A 12,686-nucleotide genomic window follows, 5' to 3' on the forward strand; every position below is an offset into this window, starting at 1 on the left:
CTAAAACTAATGCCCAGATCTGCAAAGCCATATAGTAATGTGTTGCATTAAAATCTGTGAAAAGTTTATGCTTGGTCTATCTTTGCAGAACAGGGCACCCTTTGCCCAGGCATGATCTTCTCTGAATCTTAAATTGTCACAGTATTAAAGTGAGATTCAGTAACAAATGCAGCAACATTATATAATCGATGGAGATAAATCTGCATATTAGAATTACTTCCACTGCTGAGAAGACAAACATGTCATAATTACAAGATGCAACAGTGCTAATGATATTTCTGAACTGGGAGCAAACATTATTCTCCAAGTCTGTAAAGGAAAAATTATCTCAGGGCTATGCAGGAGGGTATTTGCTTGTGGCAGCTTTCTGTTTCAGTGGTTGGCAGTCTTTTGGCAACCTGCCATCTAATAATTCTTTGCATATCCATAGGGCATTTCATTGGAAGAAGGACATATGTTAGTGCAAGAGTAGAGGTGGTATCAATGCTGGATGCTAGCGACATGGAACAGAGGCTCTCAAAGGGTCTTGCACGTCTATCTGTCTAGCCAGTCACAGACTGCGGACTCTTTGTCCTTATTTCTGTCTGTTGGGTCTCAGAGCTAGAATTAACATAACATGAAGTTGTTTTCAAATTTATTTTTAAGGAAGCTGCTACATAGCTTTTGTTGCTTTAGCTACTGCAGCAATACTATGTAAGTAGTGTAAAAATGGAGTTTAGGTAGTCCAGGAGAAAAAGTCTACTTTCAGAGATGAGCCACACTGTGGCAAGATGCAAGAAGGTGCAAAGGCTTCAGAAGCAACAGTAGAGAGAGTATAAAACCTACTGGTTCTTATGATTTGCACTGTGTTGAAACCCTCAGATACTTGCATGCCTTTAAAAAGTTATTCCACTTCGCTTTAAAAAAATTGCTATGCTGTGCTACCTAGAAAATATGTAACTAATGGGAGATTTCATCAACCAGAGCGAATTATGGATGTGATGATAAATCCAAAAAAGAGATCCCCAAGTAAGCAAAGACGCCATGATTTGCACCAGCAACAGGTACACTGGAACAGGTTGCCCAAAGAAGTTGTGGATGCACCATCATTGGAAGGGTTTCAAGGTCAGGGTGGACGGGGCTTGGAACAACCTGATCTAGTGACAGATGTTCCTGCTCATAGCAGGGGTGGTGGACTAGATGGTCTTTAGGGGCCCCTTCCAACCCAAACGATTCTATGATTCTATGAAATATGTAATACCTTCTATGGGACCTGTCCCAGTGTTGTTGTTAGTGGTTCACTGTACTGGTTTGGTTGAAGCAAGCTGCCTGCTCTGTGTACTCATTGCCCTGTTAACTGAACTGCTGATCCTGGTGTAGTCTGGCAAAGGCAAACTGCCTGATGGAAATGCCTTCTCACCCCTTTAACAGCCTGCTGGCACTTAGGATGGATATGTGTGGGGACAGAGTTGTTCTCTGCTGTCAAGGAGTTCCCTATATATGACACCAGTATTTAGTCACTTGACCTAATACCTTAGGGTATTAGGTGGGCAGTTGAATAGTATGCATGTGGATTGATCACTGCCTTGCCCATGCTGCAGTTTGGACACTGAAGTGCTTTCAATACTAAGTATGTGGTAGATGGAAGATTTAACGGTCTGCTTGAAGGCCAGGAAGAGGGGAGGTGGGGTCCCTCTAAGTCTTGCAGAACGAAGCCCCCTGGGGATCTCTGACTTGGTTACATGCAGTGGATTTTTTTGAACTGGACAGGGAACCGCTCCTCTAGGAGCGCATAAGTCACTGAAAACACATGGCACAGGACGTGAGGCACCAGGATTTATACTGCTAAGACACTATGTGCCCAGGTGGGAGGAAATCTGCATTTTCCTCTTTCTTGCCTTTGTCTCAGCTCCCAAAATTACAGGGAGGAAGTGGCCATTGAACTAGCGTAGTCTGTATACCATGGTCCTAAACATAACTCTGGCCTGGACTAGAGCCCACCATTTAGAAAAAGCATCTCTTCCTGATTAAAACATTCCTATGGTGGATTTACCACCAGCATTCTTGGTACATGGTTCCAGTAATTAATTATCCAGACTGCAAAAAATGCCTGCCATGTTTCTAGACTGGAGCCGGGGTGCGGGGACAAGGTCTGTGTCTCTGAGAACTGAGTTAGATAAGAAAGCCATCTGGGCAGTATTTGGTTCACTTCCTCACATATTCAGCCCCAGTTCATGCACAACTTTTCTGCAGCGTCTTCTATTTTCAGGATTTGTTAACTGGCCTGAATGAACCTCATAGCATCTGCATACATGATTATCCCCCAATATTGAAGGTGATGTGAGGTGCCAGGTAAAGTAAGTGATTGCCCTGCTGAGAGAACACCACATTGGGGAATACAGTCCTAATCTCCTGTTTGTCCTGATCTTTAACTTCTAGGTCATCATTGCTCTAATACTTGATACTGTCTTAATACTTTTTATTGTCCTTAACATTTTCCATCAATGGAGTGTAACAAATGCCTGTGAGCCAGTGCCAGCAAGCTAGCCTGAACCACAGGAGTCTCTTCAGCCCGTGTGCCACTACACCTGCATCCCTCTGCTTAAATTTGACTTTCTGCAGCAGTAGGATTAGGGAAGTACAAAGTAGTTCTGAGACATCTCTGTGTATGCACCTCTGATTTCTGTGGGCTGCAGACCTCTGTGCGTAATAGGCAGAGGATCAACATTAAGTAATGCCATGAAAAGCCATGCAGCAGGAGGACATCAGAGGGTGAGTGCCAAATGTAAACTCAAATGGAAATCATGAGACATAGTCTCAAGGTATCTTAGTTTGGTAAGGCAGTGTACATCTGAGTGCTTGATGAAGGTTGTTAATCTCTAGAGATGGGGAAATGCAGCAAAACGTGCTTACCCCAACAACTTTCCTTTAGCAGTTCTGACAGTTTTGGAAGAGTTTCTAGATATTGGAGCAGTTTAGGAAGAAAGCCAAGGAACCTCATTCAAAAATAGGCTAGTCCAGATTCTCACCTTAAGAGTCAGGGGATAACCTGGAGACTCATTGCAATTGACTTGGTCTCTTCAATTTCAATAGGTCAGACAGTCAAACAAGAAGAGTTTTGCCATTAACATCACTCGAAAAAGGAATTGACCCATAAACTTAAATTCGGCAACTTCATGTTCTCAGAAGCCAAATACAAAAAAGAGCAGAAAGCAAGGAAGAGTTATCCTCTGATGATCTGTTACGATATTTCATACATCTGTATACCTTTGTGTTTCATTTTGTACTTTTAATTCACATGATGAAGTTTTCAGACAGAAGTGGATGTCATGTGTAAGCTGAGTTCCTTGTTTTTTTCTTTTGCCTGTCACTGGCTGCATGTTCTCTATTGATGTCTTGTTCCTGGTACTTGACACTGACCATCTTGTCTGTGAAAGGAAGCACTCCAGCTGGTTTGCCTGATAAGAAGAAAGGAAAGTTTGCTTGGTTTAGTCACTCCACAGAAACCCATGGTAATGTTCCACTGCACTCTATGTCCACACTGCGTATATCTGTGTGTATGTGTGTCTATATATGCAGACTGACATATAATATAGCTTTGTATACTTCTGCATGTTCATGTCTTGCTTTTTCTTTTGCTTGTGCAGTGTCCTCTTCATGCACTCAAGATAATAAGCTGCTCTGCAAATCAATCTCTTGCTAATGTCTTCAAAATTGTTTTCCATTTGCAAATAAGCTCAAATATGTCTTGAAAGTGCTTTACCTCATCTTCAAAGATGACTTGCGAAATATCAATGTTTTGTTTTTTTCCTGAAGGGCTTAGTCTGGACCAAAAATTTTAATTATGAATGTTGTTTTTTCTTACAGCTTACTTGACTGTTTCACATACATCAAAATATGAAATCGGTTGATTCCTTAATTTGTCTTTCCAAACAGACAAGATTATTAAAACATCTAGTCTTCGTAAAGGAACAGGCACCATTAGAGTACAATATTTCATAGTTATGTCAAGAGTGCTAGAGAGTCCATTATTTCATGTGGTCCTAAGAACACAGCACAAGAACTTTAGATTTCCCAAGACATTTGTTGTAGGCATGTGAATTGTTGGGAAGGGATGAAGGAAAGATAACTCATTTTCAAGGATGTTTCTACCATAATGCTTTCAAAGCAGGAACCCAGGACCTCTTTGGAAGAACCTTCTGGTATCTTTCTAGCCTCTGAAAGAAGACCTGGTCCCACGGACCATTAAACATCTGCCCAATTGAAACGCAGAACCTATTTATTCTACATTGCCTCCTTTTGCATTAAGGATCCACAAACAGATGTGTTCTTAGTACTAAGTAACGTATTCTTACAGGCTATTAGAAGCCTCTCCAACAGCTAATAGTGTATGCTCTGAAGTCTCATCTAAGATATATATCCAACTGCTAATACAGGTCACGTTCTGAAGTTCTACCAGGCATCTGAGTGATCTGTTTAACTCCTCCATCATTCAGTTTTAAGCATCATTTTTTCATCTGTGTGTTTGAAAAGAGGGAAGGAGGGAAGAGGACACATACTGGGTCCTATCCATTGTCCTAACTTAACATTGAATTATTATATACTAAGGAGTTGTTAGAGCTCATATAGGAGCTGGGAGCAACTGGTGGAATGGACATGGTGAAATTTTTTTATGATCTGTAGAGCAAATAAAATATTGAGGTTTGATAACAGAGAAAATGTGACAGGTCCTTGAATCCAGATGTGATAGGTTGACACCTAAGGTTGCTTTCATTCATAAGGTTTGTTTCATGATACTTCTGTAAAAGCGTAGGAGATTCTATCCAGTTATTAGTTGGTGAGTGTCAGTCTAAGATCTCCACCATAGGCTATATTCATTAGCTCCTTTGTTGGTAATATCTGAATGGGTCAGAGAGTCTAAATTCCCCTCTTATCCCTATAGGTCCAGTTTGTAAGTGTAAGGTTGAAACATGTTAATGGTTAGTATATGACAGATGAGCCATCAGTATTATTCATGTGGTACTTGCTATCAGGCTAACAGAAGCCATTTGTCTGAATACATGTCAATCTGGTACTTTTTATTTGATCTAATCATCACACAAAAGATTGGGGAGGGCAGTGAGGTGGCTGGGCCTGGTGCAAGTAAAGGGGCATTCTTTTAAAGTGTTCCATTGAATCAAACAAAAGCTTCTTGATGCCTTTGACAGTTTCTCTAATTTTCAATGATTCTCATTCATAAAATTTCCAGGAACTGACTGTGAAAGAAAGAGAGCAGCTGCTTCTTCCCTTTTCTTTAGCATTTAAGTAACCTGTGTATGTTCCTGAATTCTACCTGCCCAACCTGACCTGTGCAGGGAGGCACTAAACTTGCTCAGTAAATTGCTTAATCCTCAGGAGCTGCAGCTAAGGGTCTTTTCATTAAGCCAGTTCCTTCACTCATGTGATTCATTAATAGATGCGCCAGGTTCTAATGGCCAACCCTCTCTTTTTCTTCCCTTTGACTCTTACAGTGAGCATGCCCACCAGTGAGACCGAGTCCGTGAACACAGACAACGTCCCTGGAGCAGATATTGAAGGCGAAAACTGCGGTGCTAGGCTAGCGTGAGTACATATACACAGATATATGTATGTAGGGGTTGGATTGAGCTTGGCGGATTAAAGCCAGGACAAATGTCAGGCTTTTTAATGGGAAGAAAACTCCACAGTGGGTGAAAGGAGAGGGTGCAGAAGATCTATTGATCCCAGTTCTTATCTTAATTGCAATGTAAACTCACTCTGGACATTAGTGGAGAGCCTCTGGGTTTACATAGATGTAAATAAAGCACAGAATTCCCAGGATAAGCAGATCTGGGGTTTGCGTAATAGCTAAAAGAAGAACTGATGGATAATAGTGTTCTTATTTTAAAATTCCTCATTGATGATAGATAATCAAATTCAGCATATGTAGACCAAAGGGTGGAAATGACTGATCTATTTTAATTTCTCTGATTATTCTTGTACACTTTACAGTGCCTTGTAATAGAAATACATGGAAGATAACTCCCATCCTGCAGCCTGAGTTACACCCTTCAAATGCTAAACACAATACTGTAGCGACAAAGAAATACATCAGTTAGGAGGGAGTAGTGTCTCCTCGAAATTGCACCATTGTAGTTAATGGAGACACTCAAAAATGTGTGAGATAGCACTTATGGAATACCATATTATATGGTGTATTTTTTAGCATCACAGAGAGCAAGAATAGGCAAGAGGAGTCCTTTCTTGCCTTTTGAACAAGAATGGACTTTATGCTGTGGGGGAATATACTAGTTCCTCCAAATTTCCTTGAAAAATGGGCTAAGCATACCAGTGCTATAGCTTGTACCATGCTGGAGTGTTTTGAGGCTCTGTTCTCTCCTTGGGCATACTTTGAGCCCTTCAACAGTGGTCAAATGCTCATCATAAGTACATAAGAAATGCTGTGTTTTGTCAGACCTGTGGTCCAGCTGGCCCAGTGTTCAGATCCTGACAGTGACAGGAGGGCAAGAGCGCAAGCCTGGCCATTTCCTACTTTCCAGTCCCCTTTTACAGTCCCAAATTCATGCTTATTGGATTAGAGATGTTAGAGGGCACACTTCTGCTTTTTGCCTCTAGCGGCCATTTATGGACCTGTCATCCATGGATTTATCTGAATCCACTAAGGCTGTCTGCCCTCACAGTCTCCTGTGGCAAGAACTTTCAGAAGTTCACTACCTGCTGTGTAGACAAGTATTTTCTCCTATCTGTTTTAAGCTGATCTACTACTACTTTCAGTCAATGTCCTCTCTGTCTAATACTGTGAGATTTGGTGATCAACAGTTCCACATTCAGCTTATCTATCACTTTCATGACCTCGTAAACCTTGATTGTATCTCACACACACAGCCTTGACCCTCTCCTCTGCAAACTGAAGAGGAGGAGATCTTATCTACATTACAAGCTGTGATACATGGAATATGTTGTAAATTCAGTCTGCTTTCCTGTAAGTGTCAGCCAGCAACGTACAAACCCCAGGAGAAATTATTTGTGATAGCTTTCCTTCACCTGCCTGCTGTTGCCTACCTGCTGAGTCTTTTAGTTTAGATTATGAACTCTTTTCTGAAGGAACCAGGCTAGACCTATTCACAGCACTGAGGCAGTTGTAGCCCTTCCTTTAGCACCCCACCAAGTTGCTTGTGCTCTTGTTGCATTACAGGAAGCAGCAGCTGGATATCTGACCAATTCTTCCAGCTGGATCCAATTTGGAGAATCATCTTTATTCTGCAGTTATGGTTCCCAACACAATGGGTCCCCTGGTGCTACACAGTGCCAACAACAATGGCGACTGTTACTATAAAAATGCATATATTTTTAATATCACAGCTTGCATTCGTTTAATGTCCTTAATCCCAAAGTATCCTAAAGCACTTTATGAACTGTAAATGCGAGGATTCTTTTCACAGCATTAGAGTTCAGCCACCGTCAGGGTAAAATGTGACAGGTGTTTAAAAACAAAGGGCACAAGTGTATAAGGAGATGTATGAGGGTTAGCTTGTTTTGCACTGAAACTGTATGGGGAATTTTGGCAAGTAGAACATAATTATCTTAGCCGGAATGTGGCCAAGAGAGCTGAAGTTAAACCCAACTCTAAATGAAATCATGACTGAGAATAGAGTTTACTTAAAATAGCCCAACATGCCCACAGGAGAAGGGCAGTACTGTGGTCTGGCACCGCGATCATTGTACTCCTGGCATCAGGGGAAGGGATGGGTACACCCAACACATTTTAGGGAAGAAGACATAGGAAAATGACAGGAAAACAAAACTTCATTTCTTCTTCCCATGTTTTAAATGTTAACATAGGGCCCCAAGTTTCGCCAGAGCGAGGCATGTAAGATTCAGGGAAATAAACAGTTTCCTGGCCACTTTCCACTTCATTTGAAAGTGGGTGATGTATATTGAAGTCTGTTATTGAGAAGGGTTTTTTTACCCCTTACCCAAGGACAGTTAAGATCCTCAAGGCCTCACTCAGATTGCTTTTCATCTCTAAGAGATGGATAGGCTCCTTTATCTGGGAAAATTAATGGCTGTATCATTGTATTTGAAATTCTGGAGTGAGATACAAATTTTGCCAATGATTCCTGCTTTTGTAAAATGTCTGTTTTAAACTTGTGGAGCAGCAAATTCTTTAGTTATGCATAAATTCAGATCTAACTTTGATTCTGAGGCTTGGAATCCTTTCTGGTTTGTTTTGTTACTTCATCACACACACATGCAGAGAGAGAAACCAGCTTTCCTGGTTTCAAGAGGTATTAAGTCCTCCTCTTCTCACTGAGCCCTCATTTAGAACCCCCATAGGCCAATAAAAAAAACATATAAAATGTAAGCAAGAATTTATTTGAATGAGTATTTTCTTTTATTGGAACCTAAGAGAATCAGAATTTGGCCCCGTGTTCAAGAACAGAGATAATTCATAGGGGAAGTCAGTTGAACTTTTCAAGTAAGTTCCTCATCTAGTACTAGTGACTTCGAGCAAGCATTAATAATTATAGTCATGCCATCCTGATTTGCTCTAGTTGTAGATTAGGCCCAAACTTTTAGGCAGGCATCTGCCCTCTGGATTTTGTTTTTACAGTTGAAGTGGCTAGACAAGTTTTTTGTTCGATTGTTCAATTTCATCTGTTGCATGCTAAAACTCACCTAGTGGCCATAAGTCCCCACGGCCTTGCTATAAACACATTTTTTCCCAGAAAGCAGAGACTGCACTGGGCAAGCTGCAACCGGACATGACTGAAGCAACAGGGAGATTTCAAGCTAAAGGTAGCATTTATTTAGTGGCATCAGGCTCCTAGGACACCACCCCAGCACCACCACCACAGTTACGGGCTGAGCTTGGCATCAGAATGCTCTCATGATAAAAGGAAAAAAGTACCCAGGAGAGTGAAAGAAAAAGCATTTTTATTGAAGATAACTTAGAATTACTGGATGTTCTTTCTGTTCTTATAAAAAGCTATAAAGCTTTGAAAGGCTGGGTCTGTGAATGACAGAAAGATCTGCTTGAGAAGCCAGGCTCAACCGTGCCTTTTGGAAAAGGAGATCTTCCCTGACAGCCTTTCTCAGCTCCACAGAGACATATGTTATGTGAGATCAGGAGAGTATCTCTTAAAAACAAGCTATCTCCCACTGATGAATTGTCTCAAAGAAGCTTTTATTTCTGTGGTATCCATACTATAGAAACTGCCTTCATCAGCTGTGCTGTCTGGAGCAATGCCAGTCTTCAAACCAGCAGAAGGAGTTTCAGGAGGAATCTAACATCTAATCTCTCTTTGCTTATTGTATAAATCCAGTTCCTTAGAACCAAAACAACAAAAATAAAACTTCATTCATATTCATTCCTGGTGTAATTCTGCTGCCATTGGGAGAACTGTGGCAGGAGGTAGTTCCCTTCCTAAGATGAGTGTTAGATTTATCAGACATCTGAATTTGAAGAAGGTTTTGTAGGGTTCCACAGGACATTGAAAAGCATCCCACAACTTCCGCAGTATATCATCCCTGCCATGGTATTGCCTTGTACTGCGCTGACATCTGCCCTGCAGTAGAAACACAACTGCTTTTATCCTGAAGGACAATGTTTGGAAGTGGAACTTATCTTACATCTGATGTGGCACAGCTTGAATAACCTGCTGCCTCTGGGTACAAATAAACATGTTTCCTCTGCAGCAAGCATCAGTGGGACAAACCCAGAACTAGGAGCAATGGGTTACTATTTACAGGATAGCTTTACACCCAGGACTTCCCAATAGCAAATAATTTCCCTGAGCCTCTGTGGTTACTGCTGTGCAGGATTTAGATTCCTGAGAATAGGCTATTGCTCATAATCAATAGTAATCTGTCCTGTGCAGGATGTCAGCATATATAATCTTCCAATACAACCAGAATGTTAATTTTCTAATACAGCCATACAGATCTGGAGTGGCACAATAAAGCTTGCTTTTATACATATGTATTAGATAAAAAAAAAGACCTTTGTGGAAACTAATGTTTCATAGAGCCTCAATAGAAAAGTGAAACACTTGAGCTCAAAGGGAGAGAGAGCTTAAAATTATCTGCTTTCATTGAAACAATAAGCCACTTGGCCAGGATTTGCATACATTTGGGGGACAGTTCAATTGCTTTTCCACCAAAGAGGGTTAAAACAATAAAACAGGATAAAATAAATGAACAACCTACATTGGCTTTCCAACTGAAAACAGAGTGTCCTGAAAATATTATGAACAATGGAAGCTTTCCCTAGCAGCTGAACCATCAGTGATTTTCCTTTGGTGCTTTTCTGGCTGGGAAAATAATTGCTGTGCAGTTCTTGCAATAATCAGCGTAGGAGCCAGTGGTAAAGGTGAAAGAGGCAGTTTGCTTGCAGGTTCACTATAGTTGCTGCTGGTTTTCACCTAATAAGAAGATAGCCTCCTTCTGTGAGGTCCAAAATCCCAATCACATCAGGAGCAGTGGTAAGAAAAGTCTGCCAAAAGCTCTGAAACCACTACTGACTTCAGCAGGCAAACACACAGGATCGTCCCTTTTGTGTCAGCCTCGGCTACTGCTCTCCAATTGATTATGAGTAAGGTGCTTTTGATACTCACAGTCAGCTCTAGATATGTGTCTAAAGGACAATGGCATGCCCTTGTGGAGGAGGAATTATCTTCCTACTTCGGATTCTGTGACAGGCCTTGCCTTTGACTTGGCACAGGGAGAGCAAGATTATTCACTAAGAGCTGAAGTGCTGGCCTATTTTCCCAGCCTGTAAGAAAACCTGTTGAATAGCAAACCAGCTCAATTTTAAGCTAGATAGATCCATTTTTCTTACACATGTTATGTAGATTCTTACTGCTGCTGATCAACAACCACCTCTCTCTTAAAACCAGTCTCACTCGCATCAGGTCTGCATGCTTTCCAATGCTTCTGCAAGGGCAAGAACACAAAAAAAAGAGAAGAGGCATTGCTGTTTGGACTCCGCTGAAATTCAGTGATTGCCTCAGCAGGAGGATCTCAGTCCACATCAGAACATAAGTTCTCCAGGGCCAGTCATCTGTTCTGCTGGAAGCTTTCAATTAATGGTCAGAAATGAGAAATGGTCATTGCATGTCCCTGTACAAATCCCCAGTGTTAATTGTGTTGTACAGAGGATAGCAGGCAGAAGGATGGAGGTCTATTTCTTCGGTGTGAATCGCAGAGGCATAGCTGAGGGTAGAACTTAGCCCAAACACTTTACTGGGCTAAGAGATTATCAGATATGCAGCATGCATACTTGAAAATGTCATGTCACTGTATGCTCTTGTCCCAGTAATATGTTGAAAAAGGACACTAGGGTGGGCATCTTCTCTTCAGGGATGCCAGCATCCTGACTAGAAGCAATGAAATATCATCAGAAAGAGAGAGGGAAAAATGTTGTGCCACTTGACCTGTAACTGCATGAATGCACCAAAACAGAATCAATATCACACTAGGACTGTGTTCTCACAGTTCTAAAATCTCTAAGATATGCACAGTGCAGCTTTTTGGATGTCCCCAAAGTTGTGTATAACCTAGAGGCACAGTAAGTAAATTTCTGTGTTACTGCTTTTTCTAAGAGCTTTTACTAGTATCTAAGGAGTTTTGTAAGTCCTCATGAAGATAATTGCCTATAGGTGGAAGCACATAGTGTAAACATAGTTGTGACCAGCATGCCAGATAATTTCATGGTCATGTTCAGCAATTTCTATACCCAGAAAACCACTGTAACATGGCCTTTGTGGCATGCTTGGAGACCTACAAGATTTTTCCAGAATTGTTTGTTGTATGTACAGTTACGCAAAGTCCTCAATCCTGTTATACAAGAGTGTCACATCCTTCACAGGTGCATAGTTTCTCTTCTCTGGTGTCCACCATGAACAGAGAAACAAAGACTTTATCTCTCAGAATGTGGGATATCTCACTGCATTTGTATTATGCTGATTATCATGAGTCGATTTTGATGAAATCTTTAAATTTCACTGTCTTATCTATATGTGGTACATAACTACGTAAGGTTAGAAGACTTTTAGAGAATTTAAAAGATAACTAGTCAAACAGTAGAGGTCTGATTTTTTCGTTTGTCTTTCTAAAAGATAATCTGAGTTACATGATTCCTATGATAAAAACACCCAGTAGAGATCTGAAATGGTTTTCATATAGGATCTTATACCATGATTTTAAACAATAGTTTCTCAAGACATTCCAGACCTGGACAGAAATGGGGACACTCTTTTTCTCCCAATGACATAAAGCTCCCAGGATACCAGGGATGCAACAGATCCATGTTCAAACTCAGCAGAGAATCTGGTCCACCCTGAACCCCCGGCAAGTGCCAGTTTGGAGTGTCACAAAGAGGTCATGGCAAGGCCCCAAATCCAGACTATTTGACAGCCCCTAGTGACATCATAAGAACATTTTTTTATATGTTAACCCTGGTTCTGAAAGACAAAAGATTTCTGATCATAGAAGTAATTTGAAAAATGTGTTTCATATTGGGGCATAATGTTTTCAGAATCAGTTATTGTACAGTTTGTGTTTCCAAAATTCCATTTCACTCTTGGATTCTGCCTCTAAATATAAATCTCTTCCTCCTTCCTTGTCCTGTTCTATATATATAGCACACCCACATGTGATAAAGCCTTCTGCCATAGCAGTAAGGCAAG

General features: G+C 41.0%; 1 protein-coding gene across 1 annotated transcript in view; it reads left to right on the top strand.

The window, feature by feature from the left end:
- Positions 1-5,494: 5,494 nt before the first annotated feature.
- Positions 5,495-12,686, top strand: part of LOC104164139 (voltage-dependent L-type calcium channel subunit alpha-1C) — a 96,128-nt gene continuing 88,936 nt past the window's right edge. The window contains exon 1 of the mRNA XM_009703374.1: positions 5,495-5,580. Within this exon, the coding sequence (XP_009701676.1) occupies positions 5,495-5,580 (86 nt within the window). The remainder of the gene's footprint in view (positions 5,581-12,686) is intronic.

Source organism: Cariama cristata, unplaced genomic scaffold, assembly GCF_000690535.1.
Source record: "Cariama cristata isolate BGI_N322 unplaced genomic scaffold, ASM69053v1 scaffold9067, whole genome shotgun sequence".
In the NCBI taxonomy this organism is placed as follows: Eukaryota; Metazoa; Chordata; class Aves; order Cariamiformes; family Cariamidae; genus Cariama; species Cariama cristata.